General features: G+C 41.8%; 1 protein-coding gene across 1 annotated transcript; it reads right to left on the reverse strand.

Moving 5' to 3' along the window:
• Positions 1 to 2,895: 2,895 nt before the first annotated feature.
• Positions 2,896 to 15,007, reverse strand: LOC308273182 (uncharacterized protein C6orf52; the record flags this gene model as incomplete). The annotated part of the gene is made up of 4 exons (XM_080710272.1): positions 2,896 to 3,038; positions 10,103 to 10,148; positions 14,551 to 14,728; positions 14,937 to 15,007. 4 exons carry the CDS (start codon positions 15,005 to 15,007, stop codon positions 2,896 to 2,898), a joined length of 438 nt encoding a protein of 145 aa, XP_080566398.1.
• Positions 15,008 to 21,517: the final 6,510 nt, after the last annotated feature.

Consider the following 21,517-nt stretch of genomic DNA (forward strand, 5'->3'; position numbering starts at 1 on the left):
AAATTACTGAGACACTGTTTCAAAACAAAAAATGAAATAAGACTGGAAGGGTAGCTTGGTGGTACAATGTCTCTGAGTTCAATTTCTAGTACCAATAAAATAAAATACCACTGATAAGACTCATACTTTTTTGAGTCACCAAGAAATAACAAACCTGCCAAATAAACAATGATATGTTTTTACCAATACCTTTTCGTTTTTAAATTAAAATTTTTTTAGCCAGGCATGGTGGCGCAAGCTTGTAATCCCTATGCTTGGGAGGCTGAGACAGGAGGATCACACAGGTTCGAAGCCAGCCTCAGCTACTCAGTGAGGCTCTTAGCAACTTAGTTGAGACCCTGTTTCCAAATAAAATATAAAATAGGTCTGGGAGTATAGCCCGGAGGTAGAAAGCCTCTGTGTTCCACCCCCAGTACCACCAATTAAATAAAATAAAATAAAAGTAAACTAAAATTTTTAATGTAAATTAAATTTTAAAAAATTTTTTAAGTTTTATTCTTCTACTCATTGTCTGCAGCTGCTTTTGCCCTTTGGTGGTGAAGTTGAGTAGCTGATACAAAGTGAGGATGGCCTTCAGACTCAAAAATATTTATTTTCTCAATTTCTGTGCTAGCTTCTTTAAAAACATTTTATTAAAAAATCATATTTTCTGCTGGGCATGGTGGTGCACGCTTGTAATCCCAGTGCTTGGGAGGTGGAGACAGGAGGATCATGCAGGTTTGAAGCCAGCCGCGCTGGCTTAGGAGACCCTGTTTCCAAATAAAAATAAAATAGGTCTGGGAGTGTAGCCCGGAGGTAGAGGGGCTTCCAGGAACCCCAGTACCACAAAACAACAACAACAAAAATCATATTTTCCTTTTTGCTTATACACAAGATTAATGTAAATGAAGCAAATTGTTTTTTTTAATAAAAATGCAAGAAAAATGGATTTGTGGTCATTTCACTAACAACAAAGATTTACTTCACTAAATTCAAATTTTCGTGCTGACAATTCATTTTGGTATCCTTTACAATTCACTGCCAAATCATAGTGAAACCTTTTAAAAGATCTGTTGAAAAGGATGAGCAATCAGGGCTAGGCTTCTGTGGGCATTTCCTCTTTGGGCGTCACCTGGCATCTCTGTAGAGCCAGATAAGAGTCATTTAACAGTTCTATGGGCGGGGGATAATGTTTCCTCTCCCCTTCATAGTTTTTATGTGGGCTTCCCTGGAATGAAAGAAGGATTAACCAGAGAAAAGCAAAAGTTTATCAAGATGTATACCATATACACATATGTATATAATGCAGAGGAGATTCTCGGAGAAAAATGAGTGACTCCCAAAGAGCTAGCTCAGAATTCAGGTTTCAACATCGTATTGAGTTCAAAGGAAGAAGGAAGGGTGTGAGAGAGACAAGTCCAGGGGAGGTGATGGGGAAAATACAGCAAGCAAAGATAACACTCATTATGCAGGTTTATGTGCCTTTACCGCTGATAAAAAAAAGTATTTGTCATCCTTCTCTTCCTGTTCCAGAAAGGAGACACCCTAATAAACGGAGATTTTCTTTATAGCTGTGCCAAGTTCAAAAACAAAACAAAACAAAAAAAGGCATCAAAATGGAGCAGCCCTGGCTCAGGGTGCTTACCCAGGAGTGGGAAGCCACTGTTACCCAGATGCCCACACCTCTGCAGTTTTAAATTGGGGCACGGGCATGTCCGTCCCTGGATGTGAGTTGACCTTTGAAACACTGTTGACCTCTCCTGACCTGTACAAAACACCCCTTCCTCCAAAGTACACAGATGCCACCCAATCCCTTTCCTACAAAAGCTTATCTTTTGCCAGCACCAACCATAATTACCTGTAATACCCTTGTGGTTTAAAGCCACACATACAGACACTATATTGTAAAACTTGAGAGTACATTTTCAAGACCTCTTGAATCTGATTTCCTGGACTGTAGTCCTACTTTGTCTCAAATATATGTAATTTTCTTTGTTTTCAACTAGATTGAACTTATTCTCAGACAACAACGTGGTGCCTTGCCTAGGTGTGGAGAAAGGGGAACTGCCTGTCATGTTTGGGGGTGGGGTGAGCATCTGTTAAGCACCTTCAGAGAAGAGGGATGTCAAATTCCCTTGCCCATGGTCTGACAACTCTCCCTCTAAGCATACACCTTCTGGCATTCGATTCAGGCAGGTTAGTCACAGGGCAATCTCTTAAGTACCTATCCAAAGCAAAACAATAAACAGGATACAACTCTCATCTTCAAGATAAAATAAAATGTATAAGGAACAAAGTCAAGTTTCAGAACTGGCTCTTATAAAAATCCATTTCCTCCATTTTAGAAATTAACAGGCCTTTCTGAATAAGGTGAACTTTCCCCATGCTTAGGAATGTTTCTTTTCACTTGAAAAAAGTGAGTCTCCACTCTCTTCCACCGTCACACCCAGCTTTCTTAAATGCTCCTGAGGATCAATGGAGACTGGACATCTAGTTCTCATCAACATTTTCTAGACAGGCTGCAAGAAACCTTGCATCCTATGTGGATACAGTTTTTCTCCATAGGAGTTTAAAGTTACAGGAAGTCGGAAAAACAGAATAGTTAAGGCCACAGTTACTTGTGTTTAAGCCCATCTTGGATTAAACCTATTTTTCAGTGTCTTATAGCTACCATGCTACATATCATGCTACCGTGACGTCACGTGAGCTCTTTGGGCAAGGAAAGTAACACGCTTCCAGGAAAGGATGTGCTGGTGACAGTTATTTACTTTATATTCCATCAGATCAATCATCAAGTCCCAGAAGGTTGTATTTACAGAAAAAAAATCTAGTACATTCTTGGAAGATTCTTTTTCTCCAGAAACAAAACAAGATGCAATTTATCTAATAGTTGGGTAGCTTACTGATCACCTTGCTTCACTTGGGGGTCTCATCTGGGATGTTAGCGTGAACTGTATCCAGGGGCTGCCAGTGACAATTCATGAGAGAGTCGTAGAGTTCTTCACTCTTCAACATAAATTCCTTGTTTAATTCCTCAATATTCAAATGAAGATTTGGATCTACAAAGGCCAACACAAATAGGAGAAAAACAGTTTTACAGAACACGTATTGGAAATGGCTAGAAATTAAAAGTCTATACACATCATTAGCAGAAAGAATTACAGACATTGAAGGTTAATTTTTTAAATTTTGTGAGTTTTCTTCTGTAAAACTTGAAAATAGAAATGTAAATTATAAAACTAATAATATCAAACTCAACCAACATGGAAATGGTCGAGGAAGAAAAATAGAGATTCAAGGAATATGTCAGAGATAAATTCCATTTAGGGGAAAAAGGGAAAGAGAAAGTCAAGGTTAAGTTCCAAGTTTCTGGAATGAGCACCTGGGTAGATATGTTGCCAAACTGAACCAAGACCAGAGATTCTAAAATGGAGCTTTGAGAAAACATATTTTATCTGTTTAGTTCATTGATTGAGCTAAGTGAATAAATTCTAAAGAGGGCGGTATGCTGTTATCATGAAAGCATTCAGCCTGGGTTTTTAGTCCAAGTTGTCAGATTTCCACAAGTCTATAGGCCTTTTTTTTGGGGGGGTGGGTACTGGGACTGAACCCAGGGACATTCTACCTCCCAGCCACATTCCCAGCCCTATATTTTATTCTTTACTTTGAAACAAGTTCTCACTAAGTTGCAGAGGGCCTAAGTAGCTGAGGCTGACCTCAAACCTGTGATCTTCCTGTCTCAGCCTCCTAAGTACAAGCGTGCACCACCACTTCTGACTCAATGTTGTTATGTTGTGTGTGTGTGTGTGTGTGTGTGTGTGTGTTTTATGGTACTGGGGGTGGAACCCAGGGGCTTTCTACCTCCGGGCTATACTCCCAGACATATTTTTATATTTTATTTGGAAACAGGGTCTCACTAAGTTGCTGAGAGCCTCACTAAGTAGCTGAGGCTGGCTTCGAACCTGCGCGATCCTCCTGTCTCAGCCTCCCAAGTGCGGGGATTATAAGCATGCGCCACCATGCCTGGATCAATGTTATGTTTTAAATATATAATTTAGAGCCGGACATGATGACACATGCTCGAACTTGGGAGACTGAAACAAGAGGATTGCAGGTTTGAAGCCAGCCTCAACAACTTAGTAAGGCCCTCCGCAACTTAGTGAGACCCTGTTTCCAAATAAGAAATAAAATCAAGCTGGGGGTTTAGCTCAGAGGTACAATGTCTCTGGGCCCAACTTCCAGTGCTACAAAATATTATATATTTTATATATATTTAAATTTATATGTAAATTTATTGTTTTCCTGTGTGGCTTTTCAAGCCTAAATGTACTCAGGACTATACTCTGCTCCCTTGTTCTCATGGATTCATATTATTAATTTGCAGGCCTGTTAGGGACTGAATGCTGTGCCCCTAAAGCTCACATATTGAAGCCTTAACCCTCAGTGTAAAAGAGTTTGAAGGTGAGAACTTGGGGAGAGGTAAACTTGTGTTAGATGAGATCATTAGGGTCAGATGTCAGTCTGATAAGATTAGTGCCTTTATATGAAAAGACACCAGAGAGCTTGCTCCCTCTCTTCTCGTGAATGCACAAAGAAGCAGTCACTTGAGGACACACGGAGGGGGCTGTCATCTATAAGCCAGGAAGAGGGCCTCACCAGAAACCAAGTTGGACAGAACCAGGATCTTGAATTTCCCATTTCTAGAGCTGTGAGAAAATAATCTTTTGCTGGTTAAGCCATCCCACCTGTGATGTTTTATTCAGAAGTCCTAGCCCACTAATGCAGCAACCTCTGTATCAATCATGTTAGAACCGAGATTGTCAGATCACTGCTGGTCTTCAGAGTTTCTTATCCCCTTTGAGCTATCTTTGCTTTGAAAGCTTCTAGCCACGTTACATATTTGTTTGTATCCCCAAACTTTCTGATAGTTTTTTACTTAATGGCATACTCCAGGCTCCTTTTCTTCACAGTTAGGGAGGGAAAGGGAAATGTCAGTGTGTAATATGTAAGTGTGTGCACCCTCTCCAATAAACAGTGGCCAAAAAAACAGTGTGCTCAGCTATGAACACCAGATTATGTGATCCAGGCCTTTCCAGGGATGTTGGTCATGGCTCTAACACAAGTCAATAAAAGGTAAACTATTGACACATCTTCCCTAAGCCTGTGGGCCTTCTAGAACTATGCTGTTGTGGAGGAATGAAAAATTTCCTTCTGCTGGAGGTGGTGGCGCACACTTGTGATCCCAGCATTTGGAAGGCTGAGACAGGAGGATCACAGTTTGCAGACAGCCTCAGCTACTTAGTGAGGCCCTTTGCAACTCAGTAAGACCCTGTTTCAAAATAAAGAATAAAAAATAGGGATAGGGGTGTAGCTTGTAGGTAGAATGCCCCTGGGTTCCATCCACAGTACAGAGAGAGAGAGAGAGAGAGAGAGAGAGAGAGAGAGAGAGAGAGAGAGAAGAGAAGAGAAGAGAAGAGAAGAGAAGAGAGAGAGAAGAGAGAAAAAGAAAAAAAATCCCTTCAATTCAATTAGAGTTTGAAAATTGAGTCTAGGTATGCAGGTTTAATAGGGAAAAAAAAGCATACAAACTTATCACATGCATGAGGCCACCTCATAAAAGAAAAGTGAATCTTGGAAACTTGGTGAGATGTAGAAGTTTATCCAGCCTGTCTTCTCAGGGAGAGGGTAAAGAATGTAGGCAACGCAGGGGAGAGAAAAGAATTAATTCCTGGGCAGGATGAATGGGCCTCAGAGCAGGTGACAGTGTGGCAAGGTCTGTCTGGGCATGTGATCACTCTTAGTCTCCGTTCCTGTGATGCAGTGATTCCTGGGGAGGGGATTCATGATAGTTGAGTTCCTCTTGGAGGATCTATCTCCAGGAAGATAAAGGAAGTTTAGAGAAAGCTTTTCCCTGCGTTTGCTCTTCCCCAAGAACCCCTGGTTTGAAGTAATCAGCATACCAAAGTGGCATATTTAGGGGTGTTATTTCCTGAACTCCTTCTCCACCAAATATAATGGCCACTAACCACAGGTGACTACTGAGCATGTGAGTGTAGCTAGCCGGGAGATGTGATGTTAGGGATAAAATATACACCACACTCAAAGCAGAATGGTGGTTGCCAGGGGCTGGGGGAAAAAGAATGAAGAATTATTGCTTAATGGGTATGGAATTTCCATTTCAGGATGAAAAGAGTTCTGGAGATGGGTGGTAGCAATAGCCGCACAATGTTGTGAATATAGTCAATGCTAATGAACTGTACACTTTAAAAAGTTGAGATAAACTGGGCCTGGTAGCACATACCTGCAGTCCCAATACCTTGGTAGGCTGAGACAAGAGGATTACAGGTTCAAGGCCAGCTTCAGCAACATAATAAGACCCTCAGCAACTTAGCAAGACCCTGTTTCAAAATAAAAAATAGCCGGGCGTGGTGGTGCACACTTGTAATCCCAGCATTTGGGAGGCTGAGACGGGAGGATCGTGGTTCGCAGACAGCCTCAGCTACGTAGGCCCTCCTCAACTTAGTGAGACTCTGTTTCAAAATAAAGAATAAGAAATAGGGCAGGGGGTGTAGCTTGGTGGTCAAATGCCCCTGGGTTCCACCTGCAAAAATAAATAAAAAATAAAAAGGGCTGAGGTGTAGCTCAGAGGTAGAATGTCCCTGGTACCATGCACACACATACACTCATAAAAGTTTGAGATGAAAAATTTAATGTTATCTGTATTTTCACAATAAAAAAGTAAAATAGCATATGTAGGTTGTTATTGAAAAAGAAAAATACAAATAATAAAAAATCAATAGTTATGTTTATTTTTACCACAAAAAATGGAAAATAGTACAGATAAGGACATAGGAAACTTACCAGAGCACTAATCTCATTCAGCAGGCTCCACCCTCAAGGGTTCCTCTAATCCTCAACTCCTCCAGAAAGCCCTCTCCCAACGCTATCACACTGGGGGCTAGGGTCAACATAAGAACTAGGGTTGGGGATGCAAACACTCATCCCATGACAGACAGGTTAAGTAAGAAATATTATTAAAATTAATTTCAGCCGGGTGTGGTGGCGCACACTTATAATCCCAGCATTCAGGAGGCTGAGACCGGAGGATTGCGGTTCACAGACAGCCTCAGCCACTTAGTGAGGCCCTCTGCAACTTAGTGAGACCCTGTTTCAAAATAAAGAATAAAAAACAGGGCTAGCCGGGCATGGTGGCACATGCTTGTAATCCCAGCATTTGGGAGGCTGAGACCAGAGGATCGTGGTTCGTGGACAGCCTCAGCTTCTTAGTGAGGCCCTCTGCAACTCAGTGAGACCTGGTTTCAAAATAAAGAATAAAAAATAGGGCAGAGGAGGCCGGGCGTGGTGGCGCATGCTTGTAATCCCCGTGCTTGGGAGGCAGAGACTGGAGGATCACGCAGGTTCGCAGCCAGCCACACGCTGGTTTAAGAGACCCTGTTTCCAAATAAAAATGTAAAAATAGGTCTGGGAGTGTAGCCCAGAGGTAGAAGGGCTTTCAGGAACCCCAGTACCACAAAAAAAAAAAAAAAAAAATAGGGCAGAGGGTATAGCTCGAAGGTCGAATGCCCCTGGGTTCCATCCCTAGACCCGCAAAAACAAAACAAAACTAAACAAAAAAAAAACCAAAACAAACCCAAAAAACAGTGCTGGGGGTGTAGCTCAGAGGTAGAATTCCCCTGGGTTCCATCCCCAGTACAGCAAAAAAGAAAAAAAAAATTAATTTCAGCTGTTTCTGGTTTTCCTCTGTAATTTGGCTTCTGGGAGAGTTTACATTCTCCATGTGAACACCTTTGTGTTTTGTGTTATCCCCCCACTGGACTGTGTTCCTCCAAGTCCACGGGCAGCTGATCGCTGGGTGGCTATTATATGCCAGGTGCTGCTACATCCTTAACACAATGGAGGAGGTACGAATGGACCCCACATTGCTGAAGGGAAACGCTAGTCTGTTCAGGCTGAAAGAGTTGATAAGTGGGATTTGTTCCCTGGCACTTTGGATCCCGAAAGCCCACTGTTAAGACATGCTTTTCCTCCATCCTGCTACTGACTGTGTACACAGCCAATGGAGGCCCCAAGAGCAGCTCATGCTTTAAACCAGTGCTTGTAATCCTAGTACTTGGGAGGCTGAGACAGGAGGATCACAGATTCAAAGTCAGTCTCGGCAACTCAGAGAGGCTAAAATCAGGCTAGGGCTGTAGCTTGGAGGTAGAATGGCTCTGGGTTCAATCCCCAGTACCAAATAAACAAACAAAAATTAATAAATCCCCTGCCCAGCTGCTGAGATAAGGGACTTTCTTTCAAATGTAAATCAAGTACTGAAAACCAGAACTGCCTGACAGCAAGTAAAGGTTCCTTTTAAACACCAGTATCAATCATTTAAGCCCAGATTTTGCGCTGGTCTTTAGGCCACAGAGAGGATAACAGCATGCCCCCTTCTTTTTGTGTGTGTATGATCCTGTGGTTGGGCCCAGGAGCATTCTACCTCTGAGCCACACCCCCGGCTGCCCTCCCCCACTCTAAATCAAGGTCTGGCTAGTCTTGTTGCATTGCTGAGGCTGGCCTCAAACCAGTGATCCTCCTGTCTCAGCTTCCCAAGTACTGAGATTACAGTCCTGGGCCACCCTACCGAGCTCCCTCCCTTCTTTGATAGAGATCACAAAGTCTGCGAGTGGGTTTGTCCGGCAGCAGCTCACTCAAGAGAAAGAGACCCCATGTTTGTAATACTAGTACTTGGATAATGTAGTGAGACTCTCAGTCACCTAGCAAAACAAAAAAAAATTGATTTAATTTAAAAAGGATGGAGTGTAGCTCAGAGATAAAACACCTTTGGCTTCCATCCGCGTTACCCACCCCAACCCCAAAATGTCTCCTTTATTTCTTTCTCCCACTACTTAAAAGCAGAACATTTTCTTCACTTCCTCAAATAAGACACATTCAGAAACAGGATCCTTCTCAGACAACAAAACCCTTTGTTCTTCTTAGGACAGATGAAGAATTACTTGAAGCACCACCAGCCTGTCACGACAGAGCCACCTGTCTGGTCCCCAGGAACCAGCAGCCCAGAAGGAAGCCAGGAAGCTTGACCACAGCCAGTGCCTCCTGCCTTTCTCCCTTAAATGAAACAAGGCTGGAGGTGTAGCTCAGTGGTAGAGCACGAGTTCAGTACCAGCCAAGAGCCAAGGTTGTCCTTGCAACAAAAACCAAAAGCATGATTAGCCCTGTCTTAGTTCTTTGTTTGAAGCTAGGTCTTTTTCTTTTTTCTTTTTCTTTCTTTTCTTTCTTTCTTTTTTTTTTTTCTTCTTCTTCTTTTTTTTTTTTTTTTTTTTTTTTTTGGTGGTACTGGGGTTCCTGGAAATCCTTCTACCTCCAGGCTATACTCCCAGACCTATTTTATATTTTTATTTGGAAACAGGGTCTCTTAAACCAGAGAGGCCTGCGGGATCCTTCTTTCTCCACCTCCCAAGTGCGGTGATTACAAGGATGAGCTACCACGCCCCGCTCAGAGACTAGGTCATTTTTCTAATGGAAATTTGAGTCACCTCCTGAAGGCTGGGCAGTTCAAGATTGAGGTGCTGCCTCTGGGAAGAGCATTCCTGCTGTGTCACCCATGGTGGAAGGCGAGAGGGAAGGTCGAGGGAAGGGCGCTGGGAAGGGCTTCCCTGCTCCTTCCTCTTCTCAGGAACCCACTCCCACCATACCTGCCTCCATCCATTTACTAGGGCACCGCGCTCAAGACCCACCTCTCAACACTGTTGCCTTGGGGATTAAGTTCCTAGAGAGGAACTTTAGGGGACTCATCTAAAGCAAAGCAAAATTCAAAACCTAAACTAACGGAGGAAATATCTTAAAAACTTCATAATGTCTGCTGATTGTCTGGAAATGTTCCCATTTCCTCGTCCCTCAGGAAGCCCCTCAGAAGTGATTCAGCTGACGCAGATGTTACAGAAACAGTTTCCCAAAACAGGACAAATTACTAGAGAGAATGGGGTCAGCCACCTACTCTGGAACTTCCCAGTAACATCTAAGTTCTAGCAAGTCGAGAGAATGAGGGAACTAGAAGAGGACGTATGTTTTGTTTTCGGCCACCGTGACACAGGTGGTATGTTACCTTCTAATAGATCCTCATCTTGGTTTTCAGCTGGAGCTGTGGTTTCCTGCAAAGAAAATCAGTATCTTAAGAAGGAACCTTTTTATATAAAGATTTAATGTCAATACATGCTTTCTTGATAAAAATCTAGCTCTCAGAAATAATATCTGTAACACTAAGCTCCCTTCAGAGCAAACTGATTTTGAATTTTTTTTTTTTTTTTTTTTTTTTTTTGGTGGTACTGGGGGTGGAACCCAGAGGTTTTCTAACTCCGGGCTATACTCCCAGACCTTTTTTATATTTTATTTGAAAACAGGGTCTCACTAAGTTGCTGAGAGCCTCACTATGTAGCTGAGGCTGGCTTCGAACCCATGCGATCCTCCTGTCTCAGCCTCCCAAGCACGGGGATTACAAGCATGTGCCACCACGCCCAGCTGATTTTGAATTTTGATTAGAAGAATCTTTAAATAATATAATACTAGAGTTGTGAAAAGGGTAAAGGAGAAAAGTCACAAAAGAGGAACATGTCTAGCTAAGTCTTCTGGGAAGTAACAGGTGTCCTAGGCTGGCGCTGGAGCCAGACCCAGAGGCCCTGGCACCCAGACATCCTATTCCTGGAGGCCATCTCCCCACAAGGAGCTCTGGCTTCCTTTCCAGAAGACGATCTATCTGCAAGCTCCATGAGGACATTCTCCTCATGGCACAAGCCCGTGGCTCAGTTAAGGACCTGGATATTAGGTGTTCAAGGACAAGCAGAAGCTACAAAACAGCAAACCAATCAGTCACACTCTGACCTGAGAGAAGTAAATTCTAGAAGCATTCCTAAAATAGATCTTGGTTGGTTAACTCAGGCTTTGCTAGCTTACCTAGAGCAGCAGACTGTTGTTGTTATTATTATTTATTTATTTTTGTGGGTCTGGGATAGAACCCAGGGGCATTTGACCTCCAAGCCACACCCCCTGCCCTATTTTTATTCTTTATTTTGAAACAGGGTCTCACTAAGTTGTGGAGGGCCTCACTAAGTAGCTGAGGCTGTCCGCAAAACACGATCCTCCAGTCTCAGCCTCCCGAATGTTGGTATTACGAGCGTGCGCCACCACGCCCGGCTGTGTTGTTATTATTACTACTACTTCTTTGGTACTGAGGATTGAACCCAGTGGCATTCTATCTCTGAGCTACATCCCCAGCTTTTTTAAATTTTGAAACAGGGTCTCACTAAGTTGCTGAGGTCTCACACCTGTGATCTTCCTGTCTCAGCCTCCTAAGTATTATGATCATAGCTGTGTGCCACCATGTCTGGCAGGAGCATACATTTTCATAACTCTTTTCTATGTACTTACTGAGAACTTTTCTTTTTAAGGATGTATAGGCTCCTGACACTAAATGAACTTAATTAAACCTCTCTTGCTGATAAGAACAAGATAACATTTACTGCTAAAGATTTACTATCTCTTCAACCTATCTGAAAGTAAGCCCCTTCATTCTGAAATTTGTTTTAGTTTTAAAAATAAATGACAGAGCTGGGCGTGGTGGCGCATGCTTGTAATCACCGCGCTCGGGAGGCTGAGACAGGAGTATCACGCAGGTTCAAAGCCAGCCTCAGCTACTTAGTGAGGCTCTCAGCAACTTAGTGAGACCCTGTTTCCAAAGAAAATATTTTAAAAAAAAGGTCTGGGAGTATAGCCCGGAGGTAGAAAGCCTCTGGGCTTCACCCCCAGGACCACCAAAAAATAAATAAATAAATAAATAAATAAATGACATCGTTACCTTGAATGTAATCATACCATCCGTGTTTTTTTTTTTTCCTTTCTGTTGTGAAATGACTAAGATTCCCTGAATCTCCTTAAAGTTCTTTCCTGTAATACAATGTCTAAATAAGCTCACATTGTCTCCTTCTCAATGTGTGCTCCGGTAAAGTGAATCCTAAAAAGGCCAAGGTAGGGAACGTAGAAATTGTGTGGAGACAGAGCATTCTCCGTGCCCAGGGCCACTTGACGGTTGTCCTTAAAGAAAGTCATGTGTATGAAGAGTTGGAGGTAGCTTAGAAAAGTTGTGCTATGGACCCCAAACATCTGAGAATCATTCTGAAGACTCACTAATCCTGGGGAAGTCAGAATGTCAAAATGTAAAGGAGAGGGCGCTTGGGCCTGGCGCCTTCACTTAGGAGCCAAGGGCTATAAGGTAGGGCCTGGCGCAATAGGGATAAAGGTATGGCACCTCGCAGGGACACGCTTCATTAGAGAAGACTGAATTGAATCCATGTGAATGAAAACCCTACCATAGAGTCATACCACCTGCATTTTTTCTGGAAATACCTACCAGGATGGCAGGCAAATGGCACAGTGGTAAGTGCAGCCACCAGAGAGACTATATTTGTAATTCTTAAAGAAATAAATGCATACTGTAGCAATCATTCGACTACAGAATGAGCTAAACAAGTTCCAGAATGTGCCAATGAAAAATGGTTACAAGAACGGAGGGAAGGGTTGGCAGGGTGAGAAAAGCAGATGTTAACATTTTCAAATATTCTCATGATCGGAAAGAAATTTAAAAAATACTTTAATTGCTAAAGTTGACCATGTACTCATACCCATACCTTTATGTTTAAAGATATAAAGGTAATAACTAAAAGAGCAAGAAAGAATGTGAAGGTAAGTGTTAAACTTCAAGCAATGGTTTTTGTAAAAAAAAAAAAAAAAGTGATACCCTATTGGACATCTGCTAAAAAGAAAAAACCCAAACTGAGTTAAAAGAAAAAAAAAATCTAGCAAGATAGGGGGCATCTAAAATAGACTAAAAAATTTGAAAATGAAAACTTGGGCCCAAAATTACAAGGTAAGTGTAAGATATGGAAACCAAGAGTCTAGATATTAAATTCAATTTTGGGTTAAGGCAAAGGCCAACTCATAACAGATAAGAAAACTAGAAAACGAAACAGGGAGAGAAAGCCCACAGATGGCAGAGTGCTGATTTCCCTAATACGTGAATCTCTTACGTGATCAAGCAAGAGGAACACCACCCCGCATAAAAAAGTAGAAAGAGGACAGCAGAAGAGTCATGGGACACAAGACAGCAAGGTGCTCTGTGAAAGATATTTGCCCTCAGTAGGACGCCAATGCCTCCTTGTCCATCAGATTGGCCAATCACACACAGAAGAACGCAGAGAAACAAACACACCTGCCATCATAACAAAGGCAAATTCATGCAGCCTCTTGGATGAGTAATCTGCTGTTTAAAATTTTAAATGTTATATCATTTAATCCAGCTCCTGTACTTCCAACAAATGTATTCTTGGCAAAATAAGATCATTCAGACAAATGTTTAAAGATAGGAAAAGGGAAGTTTGTTGAAGTACTGAAAACATTTTAAATGTCAGATAACGGATGAGATTTAAAAAAAAAAAACCACACAGCCCAACTAACAGGGGCTTTTTTTGTTTGTTTGTTTGATGCTGGGGATTAAACTGCATACTAAGCACAAGCTCTACCACTGGGGTATATCCTCAGGCCCTAGATGGGGAATATTTAAAGAAAGCTCTCATTTTTCAACTATAGTTTTATTGGTGCATTAAAGCCTATAATCCTAGTGCTTACAAGGCTGAGAAAGGAGGATCAAGGCCAAGGAAGACCCACAGCAACAAAGTTCTCAACCTACAAGCCGGAGCAAGCAAAGAACAAGCCGATGTGCATCATATAGACCATTCTTACCTAAGCACTCCACCTCGCTCCTCAAAGACCAAGCCCAGCCACATGGATTTAGCAAGAGCTCAGGGGAAATATCTAGACAGAAGGCTCAGATCCATCCCATAGGCACTTTCTTCCAGGTGGGGAGGAAATGAGGAAGAGGGAGGGGATGGGAGGTTCTCCCTTACTCCGATTCATCTTAATATGGTTTAGAAATATGTTACTTTAGTAATCAAAGAACTAAAATATCTTTTCTAAAGTGTGTTCACATCCTCTGCTAGAGTCAAATAAAACTCCAAACTACCTCCTAATCTAGTTTACATGTTAAAGAGTAAAAAGTCTTTTGTGATAATAATCTAAAATTTAAGGGTCTAGGGATATAGCTCATTGGAAGATAATTTGCCTGGAATGAGCAAATCCCTGGGACCGATCCCTAGCATGGTAAAAAAAAAAAAAAAAAAAAAAAAAGTTTAGTAGCAAGGATTTAGGACAAAAAATCAGTCTATTATTTTGGTTCCAGAAGAAAGTGAGTCAAATTTGCAAGTCAAATTTTCTTAGGTTGGCCAAATACATCAAACTGTACACATTAAAGAGGTGCAGAAGTTTTTTTGGGGGGGGTTAATATCAATTATTCCTCAATAAGGCTGTGTTAGGTCATCAGCTTTACTCTCTGGTATTGAAACAAGGAACAGAGCCATGGCCGTGGAGTTTGAGTGAGAAGACATGGGTGTGTAAAGACAGAAGAAGATGTTTACGTTAGTGGACACATGAACAAGCAAGGGTTACCTCAGGCACAACCGAAGTTCCAGCAGGGTGCTCAGGAATCTCGGGTGCGGAATAAATGCGGAGTCCGTTCCCATCCACAGCGCCGCCATAGCTGTGGCCGGGAGGGTGAGAGCTGCGTGGTTGCTCGTACCAGTTGCTATAGCTGTAACACTGGCCAGGCTGCAACTCCGGCTTCTCCCTAACAGAGGGAAAATGCAGGAATAACAGTCAGCCATCACCGGAATCATTCACAACACCCTTCCTTCCAGCTTCAAGTAAGCGTGACTTCTGTTCCAACTGTTTAAAAACTTATTTTCAAAGCAAGTCTGTAAGTTACCAAAGGTACCATATTAGTTAGAACACTACTGGTTTTCATTTTCAAAGTAGGAGAAAAAAAAATCACTCACCTTTCCCAGTAATAGTAATAGTCATTTTGTTGAGTGATGCCAAATCCTGCAAAATTCTCCCACTTGGCCATTTATCCGGAAACTTCACAAAAGAAGACTGGACTCCACGGTTTTTATTCCTGTGTCAAAAATCCCAGCTAGTGGGCTTACCCTTACAAATACCTCTTATAACCACCTAGGAGATGGAGTAATGATATTTAGTGGCAATTCCTGCTAGGCAATTAATTGCTCAACTCTCCTGACAATGGGGCAAGGCTGCGGGTGGAGGCGGGATTCATTGGGGTCACCTGGGGGGACTTCTGCACGCTGTTCTTCTGGCTTCCAGCAGAGGGTGGGTGTGTGTGTGTGTGTGTGTGTGTGTCCCAGATGTCTCCACAGTGCACACACACACACACATTTTAATAAGAGTGTCACTTTTAACGACTAAAACCTTAAGACAAATACCACAATCTGATGTTTCCCTCCTCAGTTATCTGCTAAGAATTCCTACTAGAACCAGCACATAGTGATTTTTTTTTTTTTTTTTTTTTGCAGTACCTGTGATTGAACCCAGGGGCATTCTACTTCTGAGCTCCACCTCCAGCCCTATTTTTATTCTTTATTTTGGTGGTACTGGGGTTCCTGGAAGCCCTTCTACCTCCGGGCTACACTCCCAGACCTATTTTTATATTTTTATTTGGAAACAGGGTCTCTTAAGCCAGAGCAAGTGGCTGGCTTCGAACCTGCGCAATCCTCCTGTCTCCGCCTTCCAAGCGCGGGGATTACAAGCGTGCACCACCACGCCCGGCTTATTCTTTATTTTGAAACAGGGTCTAAGTTGCAGAGGGCCTCACTAAGTAGCTTTGCAATCACAGTACTTGGGAGGCTGAGACAGGAGGATCAGAGGTTCGCGGCCAGCCTCAGCTACTTGGTGACTTTCTTTTTATCCTCTGCAGATTGAAACCGTTTTCCTAACCAGCTGCAAAATCACAAAGGAGAGAAGTATGTTCTCCCCTCTCTCTCCCTCTCCCTAACCCTCTCCCTCTCCTGACACACACATCCTGTTAATGCAGTACAAGCGCACGCGCGCGCGCGCGCGCGCGCGTGTGTGTGTGTGTGTGTGTGTGTGTGTGTGTTACTGGGGATTAAACCCAGAAGCATTCTACCACTGAGATATACCTACAGGCCTATTTTATTTTTTATTTTGAAACACGGTCTCACTTAGTTGTAGAGGGTCTTGCTACATTGCTGAGGCTGTCCTCAAATCTGCTATCCTCCCATGACAGCCTCCCAAGTGCTGGGATTACAAGTGTGCACCACCATGCCTGGTTTAAGAAAATATTTTTGTTGTTCAGTTTTCTTTTCAGAAAAAAGGCATGATAAGGCAAGCAGTGCTTCCAAACTTTGACATGCACACATTTACTTGTGCATGTTTAGGTCAGATCCTAAGTCAGCAGATTTGGAGTGGAGCTTCAGATTATACACTTCTAGCTGACTGCCACCACTGTAAGTAATAGAACTACACAAAACATCAAAATTTAAGAAGATAACTTTGAGTCCAAAAAGACACTTTGGTTATTTCCCTGAAGCTTGTTACTATTCTGCTATTAAAACACATAATGTAGCCGGGCGTGGTGGCGCACGCTTGTAATCCCCGCGCTTGGGAGGCAGAGACAGGAGGATCGCGCAGGTTCGAAGCCAGCTGCGCGCACTGGCTTAAGAGACCCTGTTTCCAAATAAAAATGTAAAAATAGGTCTGGGAGTGTAGCCCAGAGGTAGCAGGGCTTCCAGGAACCCCAGTACCACCAAAAAAAAAAAAAAAAAAAAAACCACATAATGTAGCCGGGCGTGGTGGCGTACGCTTGTAATCCCAGCATTCGGGAGGCTGAGACCTGAGGATCAGGGTTCGCGGACAGCCTCAGCTACTTAGTGAGGCCCTCTGCAACTCAGTGAGACCCGGTTTCAAAATAAAGAATAAAAAATAGGGCAGGGGGTGGAGCTCGGAGGTTGAATGCCCCTGGGTTCCACCCCCAGACCCGCAAACACACACACACACACACACACACACACACACACACACACACGTGTTCTATATTTACTTACAATGTGAAAAATAATAAACATGATGAATGCAGATAATTCAACCATTCACCAATTTTTTGCTGAGCTCCTACTTTATGCAAGGCAGAGGTTCTTGACCGCTGTGGCAGATAGTGCCAGTGCCATCCAATACTGGTTTCTTTAATAACAGAGTCCTGATCTTATTGGGGTCAGCAATAGGCCCAAGAAAAGACTATTTCCTAGCACTTGCTTTGCAGCTAGGTGCAGCCAGGTGTGTTCTCTAGATAATAAGACTGAAGAAAGTTGGCTTATAATAAGACTGAAGAAAGGGCATTGGCTTAGATAAAGGAGATAGGATTTCTGTTCTCCAGTCTTTCTCCAGGTTGGTGTGGAGATTACAGATATGATACCTGGAACCAAAACATCTCTGCAGCTGCCTTGAACTATGAAGTGACATCAAGGGAGAAAGTTATTCACAAGAATACTGGATCCTGACAGAGTCTTTGCTTGGCCAAACTTTACTAGGGCTTCTATACATGTAAGACCATCTGCACACTTGTTCATAAAATCTAGTTTTAGCAAACAAACCCTGCTACGTCAGTTCAGCCCAAACCCCTGGATATGTGATCAGGTTCCTCATTCTCCACTATCCCCCAGGTGACATCTGATCACCCTGGGTTATTTTCGTTACACATCCTGTTAGGTTTGCTTAGCAAGAATCCCCCTTTACCCTGATGTTAGCTCCTCATAATCTTCCATCCACCAATTCTCACCTTGACCCTTAGCTATAAATTTTCAACTGTAGATGAAGTAAACAAATCTCCCCAACTACAAGACCTTATACCCACCTTACAATCCTGAACAAAGTCTTCTCTACTATGCTTTCACAAGTATTAGTACATAAGTTTTTCTTTAACAATCTCAAAGAACAGGTCCAGGGCCCTGATGACTATGGACTTCCTCTACCAGCACTAAACTGGCCTACTTTGCTTTTTTTTTTTTTAAACTTAACAAAGGTCTTGTTTAGGCCACTGTTGTTTTGTTTTTTTCAAGTTAAACACAATTCCTGACTACTAAAGCAGCTTAGACATCGAATAAAATAAATTGGTTAAAACTTCGTTCTGTAAAAACTTTTATTTTTTGTTATCATCATTAGAACTGACTTTATCTTAGAGAAAGAAAATCAGATCTGTGGCTATGAATGGGTGAGGGTTTCACTTGTAGAAAGGAACGAGGAAGCTGAACATTGATAAGGCAGCGAAGAGGCTACGGAAGGCAGAGACTAGAGTACCCTGTTAAAACCACCCAAGATGCCCGGAGCTTCAGGAGAGAAGACTGTGATCAAAGCTCCAGGATGAACAGAGGCATTCAGGGACTTTGAGGGGACGATGACAAGGAAGGGTTCATATTGTTTTTCTCTTAGAACCCTTAATTATAAATGTCTCTTAGCTTACCTGGATTACTTCCATAAAGTAAGAAAAGCAAGTTTCTATGAGAGCAGACTTAGCATTCAAGGGAAGCGAACCACAGTCGTGGTTTAGATCTGCAATGTCTCCCAAAGGCTCCTGTGTTGAAGGCGAGCAGTGATTGGAGGTAAGGCTTTGGGAAGGTGACTAGATCATGAGGACCTTAGCCTCATCTGTGGACCAACTCAATATGGATTCAGAGCTGCATGGGACACTGGGAGATGGTAGAAACTGCAGGAAGTGGGGCCTAGTTGAAAGGGGTGAGTCCTGGGGGTGTACTCTTGGGGACTGTATCTTGTCCCCAGCACCTTTCTGGATGCCATGAGTGGCCTTCCTCCAGCACGATTTTGCCCTTTTTCCATGATTGTTTCTGCTGGGTGACTACTGACTGAAACCTGAGACTATGAACCATACTAACCTTTCTTTTTCTCAGGTATTTTGTCACAGCAACGAAAAGCTGTGACAAACTACTATCTCTGCTTTTCTTGGCTGAGACATACAAAGTCTTCTGGAAATACCACATGTAACCCTAGGAGTACTAAAATTTAGTTAGGACTAAATTTAGAGTTACCACTTTTCACATTAAGAAAGGAGGATAATTGACCAGGAATACTAACATTCTCATGATATTTCTAATGGGGCTGATCTTTCTCTACTCTCTCCTGCTCTTAGTCCAGGATATTTAACCTGCCACCAACCAAAATAGAAAACTATTTATTTTGGCAAAACAAAGCCAGGAACTCAATAACTATTTGCTAAATCATGGCATGGCTCAAGTACAAAAATACTTTTTAATCAATAATTTAAAAGGAAAACTAAAGAAAAACTTTTTGGTTGCGCTTTAATGTTGACTATTGAACTCTCAACAGTTTCTTGCTTCTTGGCAACTGCAGTTTTCACAATGAGATTAGATGGGCTTTTTGCATCTTGTGTGTGGAGAACAGGTTTTAAAGAAAGGAGGCTCAGTTCAAATCCAGTTGAACAGGTAAATAATTCTGCATTGTTTTCCTTTAGACAATGAATACCTGCAACAGGAGCAGTTGTGAAACTATTGCCATGGTGAAATAAAGTGAAATGCTGTTGTTTTGTTTTCTATGAAAGAGAATGTTCAAGGTCAAGGAAATGTAAAAAGCACCAGCAATACTGGCTGTAACTTGTGAGCTCTTGAAAAAGTCATTTTCAGGATCGATTTCAGCATTTATAATCTAAAATTGTCAGTTTTATTTCTAATGAGGTATTAATCTTTTTGAAAATGTAATTAAATGTTATCAATAGTCTTCTCCAAAAATTGACATCCAGTTTTGTACATTTCAAGGAACTCAATAGCCTTAAATTTTATCCATGATAAATAATAGCCTAAAATTTTACCCCATTTTAATATTTTATCTTAAGTGTTAAGACTTCTAAGCTTAAATATTAAATCTGCTGAGCTTTGAGTAGTTCTGCTAATTTCTAACTGATTAAAGAGTAAACTCACTTTATGCTACGTACACTCTGGTTTCCATTCTAGAACCAACAATGTTCTAAGATTCCCGGTTGGGGCAAAAGACTTTTTCAAGTCCTAAGATTCTCCTCTAAAACTCAACAAATACTTCAGCAGGCAAAAGTGTTAAATAGTGTTAAATTTATGAGAGGCCATGGATTTGGATTTGATACCTGCACTGGGCCCAACAGACCAAACTGATAAAATCACAGGACTGAGCTGCGGTTACTAGAGGCTCTGTAGCCAATTAACTGATTTCTAGATATAACAGATAATTAACAGACTAGTTAATGGACTAAGCTGTAGCCAGTTTTTTTTAAATTAATATCACACCACCATTTTTCTATACTGTCTGGTCACATTGGTTCAGGGAATTCTCAGAATCTGCTCTGGTTTGGGGGCTGCCCAGTTTGCAAGTCATGTTTGGTTTTTCTAGCATAAACTTTATTGGTCCACCACACTTTATTGGAAAATAATTTTTCTCTTAATTTCTATAGAAATTACTTTATCCCAATACAAAGTTTAAATTAGTTTCAAAAAACACATTAGAAACAGCAGTTGAGATTTCCCTGGGGGTTTAAGGCAGGGTGTAAAAGACATTCCAGAAGCAACAGTAAAAAGCATGTGATTCTGAAAGTTTTATTTTTTTTTTATAGGCAAAACTATTAGTATTGCTTTAAATGAACTAATATAGAGGGAAAAGGGAGATACTGGGAAACAAAATTAACCAAATTATGCTATATGCATATACAAATAAATGTAATACCAAATCCCACTATCATGTATAATCAATGCATGAATAAAAATTAACCAATAAAAATATTTGTGGGGTACTGGGGATTGAATCCAGGGGAATTTTACCTCCGAACTATACCCCCAGCCCTTTAGTTTTTTATTTTGCTAGGTTGGTGAGGCTAGCCTTTAACCTGTAATCCTCCTGTCTTAGCCTCCCAAGTACTGGGACTAAAAGCGTGTGCCACCGCAACCCGCTCAATAGAAAAAAATAAAATAATAAAACAATAAAATAAACTAGCAGGTCAAAGAGCAAAATGCAGAAAGCCATATTTAAGATATTACTTTCTTACTCATTCTCTGTCCCATGCCCAGGAGGCACCGTCATACTCCTTTGACCCCAGTGGTTCTCGGGAGGAAATAATTACAGTAAATAGAAAAGAGTTTACATGGTCTAGTAACTTGAGACTTTTTATAACATAATAAAATTAGGAACAACTGAAGGAAATAGTATAGAACAGTGAATTAGTACAAAGGTTCCCACTGGAGTGACTAGTTTGTCTACAGTGCCTAAGGAGTACTTATAGGTAGGGTAGTCCAAGTTGCCTTTTGCTGCAGTGACAACGCGTCCAAAGTGAAATAATTTCTTTCTTTTTTTTGGTTGGTGGTACGGGGGATGGAACCCAGAAGCTTTCTACCTCCAGGCTATACTTCCTGACCTATTTTATATTTTATTCGGAAACAGGGTCTCACTAAGTTGCTGAGAGCCTCACTAAGTAGCTGAGGCTGGCTTCGAACTTGTGCCATCCTCCTGTCTCAGCCTCCCAAGCGCTGGGATTACAAGTGTGCGCCACCACGCC

Source organism: Muscardinus avellanarius (assembly GCF_963383645.1).
Source record: "Muscardinus avellanarius genome assembly, chromosome: 14".
Lineage (NCBI taxonomy): Eukaryota > Metazoa > Chordata > Mammalia > Rodentia > Gliridae > Muscardinus > Muscardinus avellanarius.